Source organism: Oncorhynchus clarkii, chromosome 4, assembly GCF_045791955.1.
Source record: "Oncorhynchus clarkii lewisi isolate Uvic-CL-2024 chromosome 4, UVic_Ocla_1.0, whole genome shotgun sequence".
Taxonomy (NCBI): domain Eukaryota; kingdom Metazoa; phylum Chordata; class Actinopteri; order Salmoniformes; family Salmonidae; genus Oncorhynchus; species Oncorhynchus clarkii.
In genome coordinates, this window is record NC_092150.1 from 4,656,024 (window position 1) to 4,673,738 (window position 17,715).

Below are 17,715 nucleotides of genomic sequence, written 5' to 3' on the forward strand. Positions count from 1 at the left end.
CTGCAACAAACCCTCTTAGGCCTCACTCCCCCCTATCTGAGATATCTACTGCAGCCCTCATCCTCCACATACAACACCCGTTCTGCCAGTCACATTCTGTTAAAGGTCCCCAAAGCACACACATCCCTGGGTCGCTCCTCTTTTCAGTTCTCTGCAGCTAGCGACTGGAACGAGCTGCAACAAACACTCAAACTGGACAGTTTTATCTCCATCTCTTCATTCAGACTCAATCATGGACACTCTTACTGACAGTTGAGGCTGCTTTGTGTGATGTATTGTTGTCTCTACCTTCTTGCCCTTTGTGCTGTTGTCTGTGCCCAATAATGTTTGTAGCATGTTGTGTTGCTACCATGTTGTTGTCATGTTGTGTTGCTACCATGTTGTTGCCATGTTGTGTTGCTACCATGTTGTTGTCATGTTGTGTTGCTACCATGTTGTTGTCATGTTGTGTTGCTACCATGTTGTTGCCATGTTGTGTTGCTACCATGTTGTTGCCATGTTGTGTTGCTACCATGTTGTTGCCATGTTGTGTTGCTACCATGTTGTTGTCATGTTGTGTTGCTACCATGTTGTTGCCATCATGTTGTTGTCATGTTGTGTTGCTACCATGTTGTTGCCATGTTGTGTTGCTACCATGTTGTTGTCATGTTGTGTTGCTACCATGTTGTTGTCATGTTGTGTTGCTACCATGTTGTTGCCATGTTGTGTTGCTACCATGTTGTTGTCATGTTGTGCTGCTACCATGTTGTTGTCATGTTGTGTTGCTACCATGTTGTTGCCATGTTGTGTTGCTACCATGTTGTTGTCATGTTGTGTTGCTACCATGTTGTTGCCATGTTGTGTTGCTACCATGTTGTTGTCATGTTGTGTTGCTACCATTCTGTGTTGCCATGTTGTGTTGCTACCATGTTGTTGTCATGTTGTGTTGCTACCATGTTGTTGCCATGTTGTGTTGCTACCATGTTGTTGTCATGTTGTGTTGCTACCATTCTGTGTTGTCATGTTGTGTTGCTACCATTCTGTGTTGTCATGTTGTGTTGCTACCATGTTGTTATGTTGTGTTGCTACCATGTTGTTGTCATGTTGTGTTGCTACCATGCTGTGTTGTCATGTTGTGTTGCTACCATGTTGTTGTCATGTTGTGTTGCTACCATTCTGTGTTGTCATGTTGTGTTGCTACCATGTTGTTATGTTGTGTTGCTACCATGTTGTTGTCATGTTGTGTTGCTACCATTCTGTGTTGTCATGTTGTGTTGCTACCATTCTGTGTTGTCATGTTGTGTTGCTACCATTCTGTGTTGTCATGTTGTGTTGCTACCATGTTGTTATGTTGTGTTGCTACCATGTTGTGTTGCTACCATTCTGTGTTGTCATGTTGTGTTGCTACCATTCTGTGTTGTCATGTTGTGTTGCTACCATTCTGTGTTGTCATGTGTTGCTGACTTGCTATGTTGTCGTCTTAGGTCTCCTATGTAGTGTTGTGTTGTCTCTCTTGTTGTGATGCGTGTTTTGTCCTATATTTTACATTTGTAATCCCGGGGCCCTCGTCCCCGCAGGAGGCCTTTTGCCTTCTGGTAGGCCGCTATTATTAATAAGAAATTGCTCTTAACTGACCTGGTTCAATTAATGTAAAAAGGCACTGGTTTTAATACCAACTATTAAAGACCTGTGCTATTAGAGTTTTTATCCTGACCTATGTAGTTGTATGTAGTTATGCTATGTATAGTATATTCAGTGGTGACCCGTCTTTCTGGGCTAAATATAATATTGAGATAATAAAGTTACATACAAACATGGTATCGGTTTTGTTTTCTTGAGTAAATCATTTTCCATCCTTGTCATACGAAGAGATATTATAGATAAAAGTAAGGCAGCTCCAGAATGCAGGCGTTTCAGCTCAGTGGTTTCTGTGGTGGTGGAGAAGCCAGCAGAAAATACAGAGAGTAGGGGTTGGTCATGTTCTCTAGTTACGCCGTGATTGGCTCAGTGTTCTGTCACTCATGGGGGTCACCGCAAAATTTACAGGGAGAGCTAGGCAGTTCAAGCCCGCTTGGATGCTGCCATAGAGTTACATTAGAAGTGCCCATCCAAGAAGTCTCAAGGTCATTGGCCACAGATTAAATGATGTCACATCATGTTATATCTACAGGTAGCTTTGATTGGACTGATCATGTCAACATCATACTTTCACAATCTGAGCTACCAGTCACCATGAATCACGTCGTCAATCTACTGGCAAATCCTTTTCATTCCTTGTCATATGAAGAGAGATTATAGATAAAACGTATCGGTGCTCATCGGCCATTGGACATAGACATTACACAACAAGTTGCCAATTCAACAATGAGTGGTTTGCAAATGAAATCCCTGTTTTGCTTCCTCTGCCTGCTATTCGGTGGAGAGGGTGCGTGGTCCACGTCTGGGTTTAAGGGTCTCTTTTCCAAGCTTAAAAAGATAAACATGCACATGCAACCCCACAGGCCAGATAAGGTTGAATACATTGGCCACGCTGTCAATCTAGCATGACTTCTGCCCCGTTCAAAACAACAGGAAACTAGGAACTGGGAAATCTCATACTTCAGTGAGTTCAAGAAAACTGGGAACTCGGAGGAAAACGAGTTCTGACTGGGAAAATACGCTTCGAACGGTCATCCAACTCGGAATTCCAAGTCGGGAACTCTGGCCTCTTTCTAGAGCTCCGACCTGAAGATAATGTCCTACGTAGTGCTGTAGTTGTGATAATGTCCTACGTAGTGCTGTAGTTGTGATAATGTCCTACGTAGTGCTGTACTTGTGATAATGTCCTACGTAGTGCTGTACTTGTGATAATGTCCTACGTAGTGCTGTAGTTGTGATAATGTCCTACGTAGTGCTGTAGTTGTGATAATGTCCTACGTAGTGCTGTAGTTGTGATAATGTCCTACGTAGTGCTGTAGTTGTGATAATGTCCTACGTAGTGCTGTAGTTGTGATAATGTCCGACGTAGTGCTGTAGTTGTGATAATGTCCTACGTAGTGCTGTAATTGTGATAATGTCCTACGTAGTGCTGTAGTTGTGATAATGTTCTACGTAGTGCTGTAGTTGTGATAATGTCCTACGTAGTGCTGTAATTGTGATAATGTCCTACGTAGTGCTGTAGTTGTGATAATGTCCTACGTAGTGCTGTAGTTGTGATAATGTCCTACGTAGTGCTGTAGTTGTGATAATGTCCTACGTAGTGCTGTAATTGTGATAATGTCCTACGTAGTGCTGTAGTTGTGATAATGTCCTATGTAGTGCTGTAATTGTGATAATGTCCTACGTAGTGCTGTAGTTGTGATAATGTCCTACGTAGTGCTGTAGTTGTGATAATGTCCTACGTAGCTCTGTAGTTGGGATAATGTCCTACGTAGCTCTGTAGTTGGGATAATGTCCTACGTAGTGCTGTAGTTATGCCAGTCCTAGTCTTCAGATTTTCTCGTTATTTGATGTCACAAACATCATATTCCTGTGTTATGTGGACATGTATTTTCTGAGCCACAGATCTGTCGACCTTTAGACCTTTATGGTGAGATAACTGATGACACATTTGATATGGGATAACCTCTCTCATTCTCCCTCCCTCTCTCTCTCTCTCTCTTTCTCTCTCTCTCTCTCTCGCTCTCGCTCTCCTTCTCTACCTACCCCCTTCCCTCCCGCACACTTTCTCTCTCTTCTCTCCACCTCCCTCTCCTTCTCCCTCCCTCCCTCTCTCTTTCCCTCCTTCCCTTCTTTCCCTTCCTTCCTTCCTTCCTTCCTTCATCACACTCTCTCTCTCTCTCTCTCTCTCTCTCTCTCTCTCTCTCTCTCTCTCTCTCTCTCTCTCTCTCTCTCTCTCTCTCTCTACTTCCTCTCTCTCTCTCTCTCTCTCTCTCTCTCTCTCTCCTTCTCTCCACCTCCCTCTCCTTCTCTCCTTCTCTCTACCTCACCCCCTCCCTCCCTCTCTCTCTCTTTCTCCCTCCACCTCCTTCTCACCCCCTCCCTCTCTCCCTGCCTCCTCGCCACCCTCACAGGAAGAGTTGGAGAACTTCCCCCTGCCTACGATCCACCACTGTCAGACAGTGTTGAATCAGACCAGGTATCCATCCGTCCTTCTGCTGGTGTGTCAAGACACTGAACAGCACAGACCTGACATACACTTCTTCCACTGCGACGAGGTGGAGGTGGGTCACCGTTATCTCTATGCAGTACAGACATTATCCAGGCTTGCGACGTAGGAAGCAAAAGTCTCCATTGAAGTCCTATAGAAAACAGAGCTAAAGTGTGACTGTTTTAAAATGTTTTAATTAATTAACAGATAATTAATATGTCCAACAATAATACATCCTCCAAGTCTTCCTTCTCCAAGACAATTGTTTATTTTTAATAATTAATAATATATAATATAATAATAATAATAATAATAATAATCTCTAGTCTTTTGTCTCTGTCCCCTACAGGCAGAGATGGTCCATGCAGACATCGACAGCGCTCTGGGGGACAGCAAACATGGGAAGAAGATACGACCACAGACCTTGAAGTAAGAGGCCTGACGTCTCTTTTAAAAACATTTTGTGTGTGTGTGGGGGGGGGGGTATAGTATAGGGATATTTCCATTCTTATGGAGGGGCCCTGATTTATAATGGGGGTGCCCAGCTCCCCTTAACTCCTCTCCTCCTCTCAGGGTGAACCAGGAGAAGATGAAGCACCACAGAGAATCCATCATCCCCCCCTCTTCGGCCCCCAAGGGCTCGGCCCCCTCAGTCAAGGGCCGTGTGGCTGCCATGAACATGCAGGGTAAGAGACACACTGATACACACACACACACACACACACACTGATACACACACTGATACACACACTGATGCACACACACACTGATACACACACACACTGATATCATATCAGTATGGTCATATCAGTATGGTTATATCAGTATGGTTATATCATGTTAGTCATATCAGTATGGTCATATCAGTATGGTCATATCAGTATGGTTATATCAGTATGGTCATATCATGTTAGTAATATCAGTATGGTCATATCATGTTAGTTATATCAGTATGGTTATATCAGTATGGTCATATCATTATGGTCATATATGTATGGTCATATCAGTATGGTTATATCAGTATGGTTATATCAGTATGGTCATATCATTATGGTCATATCAGTATGGTCATATCAGTATGGTCATATCAGTATGGTCATATCAGTATGGTCATATCAGTATAGTCAGTATGGTCATATCAGTATGGTTATATCAGTATGGTCATATCATGTTAGTAATATCAGTATGGTCATATCATGTTAGTTATATCAGTATGGTTATATCAGTATGGTCATATCATTATGGTCATATCTGTATGGTCATATCAGTATGGTTATATCAGTACGGTCATATCATGTTAGTAATATCAGTATGGTCATATCAGTATAGTCAGTATGGTCAAATCAGTATGGTCATATCAGTATGGTTATATCAGTATGGTCATATCATGTTAGTAATATCAGTATGGTCATATCATGTTAGTTATATCAGTATGGTTATATCAGTATGGTCATATCATTATGGTCATATCTGTATGGTCATATCAGTATGGTTATATCAGTATGGTCATATCATGTTAGTAATATCAGTATGGTCATATCATGTTAGTTATATCAGTATGGTTATATCAGTATGGTTATATCAGTATGGTCATATCATGTTAGTTATATCAGTATGGTTATATCAGTATGGTTATATCAGTATAGTCATATCACTATGGTCATATCAGTATGGTCATATCTATATTAGTAATATCAGTAAAGTCATGTCAGTATGGTTATATCAGTATGGTTATATCAGTATGGTCATATCAGTATGGTCATATCATGTTAGTCATACCAGTATGGTCATATCATGTTAGTTATGTCAGTATGGTCATATCAGTATGGTTATATCAGTATGGTTATATCATGTTAGTCATATCAGTATGGTCATATCATGTTAGTTATATCAGTATGGTCAGTATGGTCATATCATGTTAGTCATATCAGTATGGTCATATCAGTATGGTCATATCAGTATGGTCATATCATGTTAGTTATATCAGTATGGTTATATCAGTATAGTTATATCAGTATGGTTATATCAGTATGGTCATATCATGTTAGTTATATCAGTATGGTCAGTATGGTCATATCAGTATGGTCAGTATGGTCATATCAGTATGGTCATATCAGTATGGTTATATCAGTATGGTCATATCAGTATGGTCAGTATGGTCATATCAGTATGGTCATATCAGTATGGTCATATCAGTATGGTCAGTATGGTCATATCAGTATGGTCATATCAGTATGGTCATATCATGTTAGTCATATCAGTATGGTCATATCATGTTAGTTATATCAGTATGGTCAGCATGGTCATATCATGTTAGTCATATCAGTGTGGTCATATCAGTATGGTCATATGTTGTTAGTTATATCAGTATGGTTATATCAGTATGGTTATATCAGTATGGTTATATCAGTATGGTCATATCAGTTTGGTCATATCAGTATGGTCATATCAGTATAGTCAGTATGGTCATATCAGTATGGTTATATCAGTATGGTCAGTATGGTTATATCAGTATGGTCATATCATTATGGTCATATCAGTATGGTCATATCACTATGGTCATATCACTATGGTCATATCAGTATGGTCATATCACTATGGTCAGTATGGTCATATCAGTATGGTCATATCAGTATGGTCAGTATGGTCATATCAGTATGGTCATATCATGTTAGTCATATCAGTATGGTCATATCATGTTAGTTATATCAGTATGGTCAGCATGGTCATATCATGTTAGTCATATCAGTGTGGTCATATCAGTATGGTCATATGTTGTTAGTTATATCAGTATGGTTATATCAGTATGGATATATCAGTATGGTTATATCAGTATGGTCATATCAGTTTGGTCATATCAGTATGGTCATATCAGTATAGTCAGTATGGTCATATCAGTATGGTTATATCAGTATGGTCAGTATGGTTATATCAGTATGGTCATATCATTATGGTCATATCAGTATGGTCATATCACTATGGTCATATCAGTATGGTCATATCACTATGGTCATATCACTATGGTCATATCAGTATGGTCATATCAGTATGGTCATATCAGTATATTCATGTCAGTATGGTTATATCAGTATGGTAATATCAGTATGGTTATATCAGTATGGTCATATCAGTATGGTCGTATCAGTATGGTTATATCATATTAGTCATATCAGTATGGTCATATCAGTATGGTCATATCAGTATGGTCATATCATGCTAGTCATATCAGTATGGTCATATCATGTTAGTCATATCAGTGTGGTCATATCAGTATGGTCATATCAGTATGGTTATATCAGTAACGGTCATAGCAGTATGGTTATATCAGTATGGTTATATCAGTATGGTTATATCAGTATGGTTATATCAGTATGGTCACATCAGTATGGTTATATCAGTATGGTTATATCAGTATGGTCATATCAGTATGGTCATATCAGTATGGTCATATCAGTATGGTCATATCAGTATGGTTATATCAGTATGGTCATATCAGTATGGTTATATCAGTATGGTTATATCAGTATGGTTATATCAGTATGGTCATATCAGTATGGTCATATCATGTTAATCATATCAGTATGGTCATATCATGTTAGTTATATCAGTATGGTCAGTATGGTCATATCAGTATGGTCAGTATGGTCATATCAGTATGGTCATATCAGTATGGTTATATCAGTATGGTCATATCAGTATGGTCAGTATGGTCATATCAGTATGGTCATATCAGTATGGTCATATCAGTATGGTCAGTATGGTCATATCAGTATGGTCATATCAGTATGGTCATATCATGTTAGTCATATCAGTATGGTCATATCATGTTAGTTATATCAGTATGGTCAGCATGGTCATATCATGTTAGTCATATCAGTGTGGTCATATCAGTATGGTCATATGTTGTTAGTTATATCAGTATGGTTATATCAGTATGGTTATATCAGTATGGTTATATCAGTATGGTCATATCAGTTTGGTCATATCAGTATGGTCATATCAGTATAGTCAGTATGGTCATATCAGTATGGTTATATCAGTATGGTCAGTATGGTTATATCAGTATGGTCATATCATTATGGTCATATCAGTATGGTCATATCACTATGGTCATATCACTATGGTCATATCACTATGGTCATATCAGTATGGTCATATCAGTATGGTCATATCAGTATGGTCATATCAGTATATTCATGTCAGTATGGTTATATCAGTATGGTCATATCAGTATGGTCATATCAGTATGGTTATATCATATTAGTCATATCAGTATGGTCATATCATGCTAGTTATATCAGTATGGTCATATCAGTATGGTCATATCAGTATGGTTATATCATGCTAGTCATATCAGTATGGTCATATCATGTTAGTCATATCAGTGTGGTCATATCAGTATGGTCATATCAGTATGGTTATATCAGTAACGGTCATAGCAGTATGGTTATAGCAGTATGGTTATATCAGTATGATTATATCAGTATGGTTATATCAGTATGGTTATATCAGTATGGTTATATCAGTATGGTCACATCAGTATGGTCATATCAGTATGGTTATATCAGTATGGTCATATCAGTATGGTTATATCAGTATGGTTATATCAGTATGGTCATATCAGTATGGTTATATCAGTATGGTTATATCAGTATGGTCATATCAGTATGGTCATATCATGTTAATCATATCAGTATGGTCATATCATGTTAGTTATATCAGTATGGTCATATCAGTATGGTCATATCATGCTAGTCATATCAGTATGGTCATATCATGTTAGTCATATCAGTGTGGTTATTTCAGTATGGTCATATCAGTATGTTCATATCATGTTAGTTATATCAGTATGGTTATATCAGTATGGTTATATCAGTATTATCAGTATGGTTATATCAGTATGGTCATGTCAGTATGGTTATATCAGTATGGTTATATCAGTATGGTCATATCAGTATGGTCATATCAGTATGGTCATATCAGTATGGTCATATCAGTATGGTCATATCAGTATGGTTATATCAGTATGGTTATATCAGTATGGTTATATCAGTATGGTTATATCATGTTAGTCATATCAGTATGGTCATATCAGTATGGTTATATCATGTTAGTCATATCAGTATGGTCATATCATGTTAGTTATATCAGTATGGTCATATCAGTATGGTCATATCAGTATGGTTATATCATGCTAGTCATATCAGTATTGTAACGGTTTCGACTTGAGGTTATTTTTTTATAGGGGTGCCAGGTAGGTTGTGCCTACCAGAGAAAACATTGGTTTCTCCTTTTGTTGTTTGGGAGGGAATGAGTCCCATCTGGTCCGTCAAGTCTACACCATACAAAGGACTTATGTAAACGTCAGAAGGGAAATCAACTTTTCATAAACCCTTAAAACATTGAAAGAACTTCAAAAACAACTATTCTTTTGCGTGGGTTGTATTAGCAACATCAATGGATTACACACACATAATAATATAACACAATGAGTTCTGGTTCCTCCAGAAATGTCCTGTACCTCGGGCCTAAAAAGAGTCCCGCCCGGTAAGGAGTTCAGTGAACTCAAGTGACTTGTCACGCAATGTTGGTCCGTTCATTCCGTGTAGCGTAAACCCAGTATTAAATCATACAATCAATATAACCATTTTACCACAGAACTTTAAAGCGTATCTGCTCTTACTAATTCCTCAATTACATCTAACTACATAAATCATCACCGTATACATCATATCAAAACAAATGAAATACCGTATACAAAAAAGGTGGTAGTCAGTCGGTCAGTCAGACAATCCAATCCGCCACCAGATCTCCAGCGGAGAAAGGCCACGAAGAATAGAGAGGAGTAGTCCACGGACGCAAAGAGTGGATCCGATCCTGGGTAAACTCTCAGGCTACAAAACACACGTTTAACAGCAACAAAACAACCGGAATAGAGAAGCTTCGGGAACACATCCTCAGTCACGTCTCCATCACAAAACGCCACTTTTGCGCAGCTGATGCTGGCTATTTAATTGGGAATTAAAGGGAAAGCACCCTATTGGAAGGAGAAGCACTGAGACGGCTCAAAATAATTCAGGGCCGTCACACACCCCCTCCCCTGGAAAAAGCCGACCATTGCCCTGGAAGGCACATCTTGGTCGGGGTAACCGAGAAAGGTCTCCTCATCACTTTCCTCTACAAAAATTCTCATGACTTTTTGGAGCTCACGCTCCTCAGCTGAGGGGTCACAGGCCTTAAGGTGTGAGACTTCTGGGTCTGGGAATCCGAGAAAAGTCTCCTCACTTTCCTCTTCAAAGATATCCAAGATCTTGCGGCGCTCAATCGCCTCCAATTCCTCAGCCGAGGGGTAACAGGCCTTAAGGCGTGAGACATGGACAACGCGCATATCTTCACCTGTGTCCTCTTTCACCACTCGGTAGTTCAAAGGGCCCATCTGCTCCACAATCCTATATGGTCCTTGCCATTTAGGAGCGAGCTTGGCAGAGAAGAATTGTTCAGCTTTCGAGTAAGGATGAGAGCGAAGCCACACCCGATCACGAAGCTGAAACTGCATGTCTCGTCTGTTCTTATCATAATTTCTCTTCTGCTTGAGTCGAGCCTGGATCATGTTCTTTGAGACAAGAGCTCTCAAGTCATGGAGATGGACTACCTGGTCATAGCAAGCAGCGTCTGGAGTAAGCTGCTGGGGCTGTAGCACCATATCCAAGGGTCCTCGGAGGGGACGACTTAGGTTCAGCTCTGCAGGTGTGACTCCAGTGGACTCTTGCACAGCAGAATTCAGGGCAAATCGAAACTCGTGAAGGTGCTTGTCCCAGTGTTTGTGCTGGGTCCCTACATAGGAAGCAATCATTGTCTTCAAGGTTCGATTTACTCTCTCAGTGAGATTGGTCTGTGGGTGATAGGCCGTGGTCAACTTCTGTCTCAGGTTCCATCTTTGGCAGGTCTCCTCAAAGAGATCAGAGACAAATTGGGAACCTCGATCAGACAGGATGTAATCAGGCACTCCCCAGCGAGTCAGGATCTCTTTCGTAAGGATGTTAGAGACGGTCCTTGCTGTGGCCTGACGCAGGGAAAAGAGTTCCACCCACTTTGAATAATAATCAACAAACACAAGCATGTACACATTCTGATTGGAGCTTCTAGGAAATGGACCCATCAAATCCACTCCTAGCATTTCCCAAGGTCGGGTAACCACCGTTTGCTGCAACTTGCCAGCAGGCTTTCTACCTTCTGGTTTGTACATTTGACAAACCTGACAGTTTCGGATGTGTGACTTCACATCCATGCTCAGATGTGGCCAGTACAGTAACGCTTGCAACCGCTTGTAGGTTTTGAACCTGCCCAAATGACCAGCTAATGGGTCTTCATGGAAATGTTGAAGCAGTTGTAGGCGTAGAGTTTCAGGTATGTACAATTGGTAGAGGGTTCTGTGTGGTAGTTGTACAACACGGTAGACTTTGTCTTCCAGGATGGTCAGCTTTGTAGTAGGATTGACCATCTTTTCTCCATCTTCCAGGATAGTCTGGTACAAAGCCTGTACTTCTGGATCATCCTGTTGGGCTTTCCATATGGTCTCATCAGAGATGGGAAAGTCTGTTTTGGGCGAGTCTCGACTGCTTGACAGGACAGTAGCACATGTAAGATGAGGGCCACCGTTATCACAAGCAGGAGCCCTGGATAAGGCATCTGGAACAGTGTTGTATTTTCCTTTCCTGTATTCTACTGCAAAGGTGAACTCTTGCAACCGTAGAGCCCATCTTATGAGTCTGGTGCTTGGTTTGTTGGTCTTGAACACCCACACAAGGGAGGAATGGTCAGTGACCACAGTGAAGTGTCTTCCCTCCAGGTAGTACCTCCACTTTTCCAAAGCCCAGACAACTGCAAGGCACTCTTGCTCGGTTGTGGAGTAGTTCCGTTCTGCTCCATTCAATGTCCGACTGGCGAACGCTAGCACTTCTTCAGTGCCAAGTCCCGTCTGTTGGACTAGGACAGCACCAAGTCCAACATCACTTGCATCAGTGTAAACAACAAAAGGGGAATCAAAGTTGGGATGACCTAAAATGGGAGGTGTGACGAGGTGTCGTTTCAGGGTTTCAAAGGATGTCTGGCACTCTGCCGTCCATAGGAATTTCACTCCTTTTCGCTTCAACGCGTTGAGGGGTTCTGCCACCTGGGAGAAGTTCGACACAAACCGATGGTACCATCCAGCCATCCCAAGGAACCGTTGAAGGGCCTTGAGTGTGGTTGGCACAGGAAAATCTTGTACCGCCTTGGTCTTTTCAGGATCCACATGAATGCCGTCGAAAGACACAATATGGCCAAGGAACTTCAGGGAAGTTTGGCAGAAGTTGCTCTTCTTCATATTCACGGTCAGACCAGCTTCTCTTAGCTTGTCCAACACTGCTTGAAGATCTTGAAAGTGTTGTTCTCTGTTCTGGGAGTAGATAATTATATCGTCCAGATAGACGAAACAGATCTTCCCTTTGAGCTCCCCTAACGCAATCTCCATCAGTCTTTGGAAAGTGGCAGGTGCATTCTTTAATCCAAAAGGCATCACCTTAAAGGAAAACAAGCCCTCAGCACAGACAAAAGCAGTCTTGTCCTTGCTTTCCTGGTCCATCTCAACTTGCCAATAACCACTATTGAGGTCAAGGGTAGTGAACACAACAGCGCCAGACAATGACTCCAGGATCTCGTGGATGGTAGGAAAAGGATAGGCATCAGTCTGGGAAACATTGTTGGTCTTCCTATAGTCCACACAAAATCTAAGACCACCAGTCTTTTTTGGGATGAGGACAACAGGAGCAGCCCAAGGAGAGGAGGAACGTTCTATTATATCTTGTGTTAACATATCATTAATGAGTCCCTTTTGGATGATTAGCTTCGCTGGGGACAAACGATATGGCTTTTGCTTGATCGGCATTTCCTGTGTAAGGAATATTTTGTGCTTCAGGAGCCCGGTGCGTCCTAGCCTTGAAGTACATACATCAGCATTATTCTGCAGCTGTTCCAACAGCCTTAACTCCTCTGGATGTTCCAGCTGAGCTCTTCTTACAGCCTGTAAAAGGAGATCGTCAGAAGGATTATCAAGGGTTAGTGGTAACGGAGCAACGGCAGAGAAGACTGCCACATTTGAACCCCAATCATGTAACTTCGTAGCTTCTGATTGGAAGAAATGCTTCTTGCTCGGATTGTATGGAAACCAGTAGCAATTGTGTGCGATATCAATCTGGACACCACTGAAGTACATGAAATCAATTCCCAACACGACAGGAAAAGCAAGGTTCTTGGTTTGTAGGATAACTGAAGGAATCATATAGGAGCGGTTACACAGGCGGAACTCTACCTCACTCCATCCAAGTGGTCGTTTAGCCTCACCATCAGCCAGATAGAGTGGACCTTCTGTCCACGGCTTCAAGTTGTATTGCGGACCTTTAACCTCCTTCCACAGTTTCTCATTGAGCAGTGTGTAGGATGACCCGGTGTCCAGGATGGCTCTTCCTGTCCATGGGCCTATGGACAGGGGTAACACCAGTTGGTGCGGTATGAACTGAAAGGAAGGGGATGTCGATGGGGGGGCGTAGGCAGTGACTCTTGGGATTTCAGCTCTGGTTAAAGCACCCAGAGAAGGATGGTCATTCCTGCGAAGAGAGTTAGGTGTGTTGGCCTGTTGTGATTTGTGGTTTCTGGAAGGGTTTTCTTGATACGGTCTTGGACATGTAGCTGAAGAATGTCCCTTTTGGCTACATCTCCAACAGAACATGAGAGGGGTCATGGCTTGAGACTCTGGCTGTTGTTGATGGTCTGTCTTGGGTAACGGTTTGGGTGTCTGTTTCTTTCTTTGGTCATATTGCTGTTGGCATTCTCTGTCCTTCTCAAACTGCTGTCCCAAGCGAACCAGTCCATCGACAGTGGTGACTCGTTCTCGGAGTTGACTGGCTAGTAGTGGGTTGATGTTCTTCAAAATCAATTTAATGACCTCTTCCTCCTCAATGCCAGGTTTCCACCTTCTGCACAGGGAGTGGTAACCGTATGCAAAGTCACGGATACTCTCTTTCTCTCTTTGTACTCGATTCCTGACTCTGTCTGCCAACTCATCTGTGTAGTCCTCAGACAGAAATGCAGAGGAAAACTTGGCCTCAAAGTCAGCCCAGGAGGTAGTGGTGAGACGTGCCACATCCCACCAGTCTCGAGCTGTCCCATGCAACACATTCCTCAATGTGGCAAGGAGTTCTTCGTCAGCCAGGGGATTGAGGGCAAGAAAGTCACGACATCTTTCTAGGTACATTAGCGGATCAGGACTGTCATCTTTTTTCCCAAAGGTGGGAAATTGCAATTTAATGGGCATCGCCCCCACATGACGTCTACTCAAATCACCATGAACAAACGAGCTAGGAGGGATTGAGGAAGTAGAGGGGAAGGGAGTTATCGGACAATGAAAATGAACACCAGGATGCATGGTGGATTGCATCCTGCAAGGGGTGGCTGTAGCATGGCCTTGTCTTGGCTCTTCAGAGGTGCCAGCTTGGCCCTCAGTGGCCTGAACAGAAGTGGACACTAGAGAAACTCTGTGTAAGGAGTTGTGCTTAATGGAGGCCATGTCCACAGACACGTCATCCAACATTTTAACACAATTAGAGAGCTCTGTTTGCAAGTGGTCTACAGTGTTAACCATGGGAGAAAAAACAGAATTAACGTCCTTGAGGACCTCAGTGTGATGATGTTGCAGGCGCCATTGGAGAGTGGCAGTGAGTTGGTTTCGTTGGTAGTCAAACTGCCTGTCCATGGCACCAGTAATTTCCCGTCTTCCACTCTCACTGAGCTCTGTCAGTGTGTGGGTTAGAGTGCTCAGTGAGTTTCTGAATTCCATGGCACTCTGTTGTTGCTCTTCCCTCAGACATTTAAATTTATCGTGGATAAGAGTTTGGAGATGTTGTTGAGTCCGACGAATATCAAGGATGTCACCTTGAAGTTGTAAGACTCCCACCTCTGGAGATAAACCAGACAATGGAAGAAGGTTGGGTGTCAGAGGGAGGGCTAGCTCAGTACTTCCACACAGATCCATGTCAATAAGTGAGTAACTGGTTAGACCTCCTGTGGCCTGTGGTTCAGACCGAGCATTCAGATTCCCAGGGCTCTGGCCCAAATCAACTCCATTATCTCCATTCACATTATGATTTGTATTGTCAGCTTGATGGTCAGAATGGCCCTGTGTATTCCCATTGACAGGTATGAAATGGATGAGCACATTATCTTGGGGTGAATCCATTGTTTTAATTCCACACAAAAGATTTGCTTTGGTTAGTTCTCAATGTTGTGCTGTCCCATCTGGGGTGCCATTTTTTATGTAACGGTTTTGACTTGAGGTTATTTTTTTATAGGGGTGCCAGGTAGGTTGTGCCTACCAGAGAAAACATTGGTTTCTCCTTTTGTTGTTTGGGAGGGAATGAGTCCCATCTGGTCCGTCAAGTCTACACCATACAAAGGACTTATGTAAACGTCAGAAGGGAAATCAACTTTTCATAAACCCTTAAAACATTGAAAGAACTTCAAAAACAACTATTCTTTTGCGTGGGTTGTATTAGCAACATCAATGGATTACACACACATAATAATATAACACAATGAGTTCTGGTTCCTCCAGAAATGTCCTGTACCTCGGGCCTAAAAAGAGTCCCGCCCGGTAAGGAGTTCAGTGAACTCAAGTGACTTGTCACGCAATGTTGGTCCGTTCATTCCGTGTAGCGTAAACCCAGTATTAAATCATACAATCAATATAACCATTTTACCACAGAACTTTAAAGCGTATCTGCTCTTACTAATTCCTCAATTACATCTAACTACATAAATCATCACCGTATACATCATATCAAAACAAATGAAATACCGTATACAAAAAAGGTGGTAGTCAGTCGGTCAGTCAGACAATCCAATCCGCCACCAGATCTCCAGCGGAGAAAGGCCACGAAGAATAGAGAGGAGTAGTCCACGGACGCAAAGAGTGGATCCGATCCTGGGTAAACTCTCAGGCTACAAAACACACGTTTAACAGCAACAAAACAACCGGAATAGAGAAGCTTCGGGAACACATCCTCAGTCACGTCTCCATCACAAAACGCCACTTTTGCGCAGCTGATGCTGGCTATTTAATTGGGAATTAAAGGGAAAGCACCCTATTGGAAGGAGAAGCACTGAGACGGCTCAAAATAATTCAGGGCCGTCACAGTATGGTCATATCATGTTAGTCATATCAGTGTGGTCATATCAGTATGGTCATATCAGTATGGTCATATCATGTTAGTTATATCAGTATGGTCATATCAGTATGGTCAGTATGGTCATATCAGTATGGTCAGTATGGTTACATCAGTATGGTCATATCAGTATGGTTATATCAGTATTATCAGTATGGTTATATCAGTATGGTCATATCATGTTAGTTATATCAGTATGGTCATATCAGTATGGTCAGTATGGTCATATCAGTATGGTCATATCAGTATGGTCAGTATGGTTATATCAGTATGGTTATATCAGTATGGTTATATCAGTATGGTTATATCAGTATGGTTATATCAGTATGGTCATATCAGTATGGTCATATCAGTATGGTCAGTATGGTCATATCATTATGGTCATATCAGTATGGTCATATCAGTATGGTCATATCAGTATGGTCATATCAGTATGGTCAGTATGGTCATATCAGTATGGTCATATCAGTATGGTCATATCAGTATGGTTATATTAGTATGGTCATATCAGTATGGTCATATCAGTATGGTCATATCAGTATGGTTATATCAGTATATTCATGTCAGTATAGTCATGTCAGTATGGTTATATCAGTATGGTTATATCATGATGGTCATATCAGTATGGTCATATCAGTATGGTCAGTATGGTCATATCAGTTTGGTCATATCAGTATGGTCATATCAGTATGGTTACATCAGTATAGTCTTGTCAGTATGGTTATATCAGTATGGTCATATCATGTTAGTCATATCAGTGTGGTCATATCAGTATGGTTATGTCAGTATGGTCATATCAGTATGGTCATATCACACACACACACACACACTGACACACACTGACACACACACACACACGCTGACACACACACACACACACACACACACACACTGACACACACACACACGCTGACACACACACACTGATACTCACACACACACACTGATACACACACACACACACAAAACAACGTCAACAACAACAATAACTGTTATCATTATTTCAGATGTGGAGAGGCGAGGTTCGGCCCAGCAGGACCCAGAGTCCCATGAGAAGCTGGCCCAGCGCATTGAGAAGGACGTGGTGAGTTACACTCTTATTTATGAAATACTAAAATAATACTATAATTAATACTATTAATTGATTGGATTTATAATGCTTTTTCATGATGCTTAAAGCGCTTTACAATGTTTAATACAAGATTTTAAACAAGATTTTAAACAAGATGGAAAACAAGATGGCCGCCCTGTTTCTAGCTCCTATCCAACTTTGCAGTTTTTTTTGCTTTTTTCAATTTTTGTTATTTCTTACATTATTTTCCCTGACTTGGATCCTTTGTTTAGACACAC

The 17,715-nt window shown here is 41.5% G+C and overlaps 1 protein-coding gene across 4 annotated transcripts in view; it reads left to right on the forward strand.

Moving 5' to 3' along the window:
• Positions 1–17,715, forward strand: part of LOC139406303 (EPS8 signaling adaptor L2) — a 124,739-nt gene that overhangs the window by 67,399 nt on the left and 39,625 nt on the right. For all 4 annotated transcript variants that reach the window (XM_071148775.1, XM_071148774.1, XM_071148777.1 and 1 more), the window contains 4 exons: positions 4,032–4,181; positions 4,458–4,537; positions 4,682–4,794; positions 17,373–17,449. In XM_071148775.1, the coding sequence (XP_071004876.1) occupies positions 4,032–4,181; positions 4,458–4,537; positions 4,682–4,794; positions 17,373–17,449 (420 nt within the window). The remainder of the gene's footprint in view (positions 1–4,031; positions 4,182–4,457; positions 4,538–4,681; positions 4,795–17,372; positions 17,450–17,715) is intronic.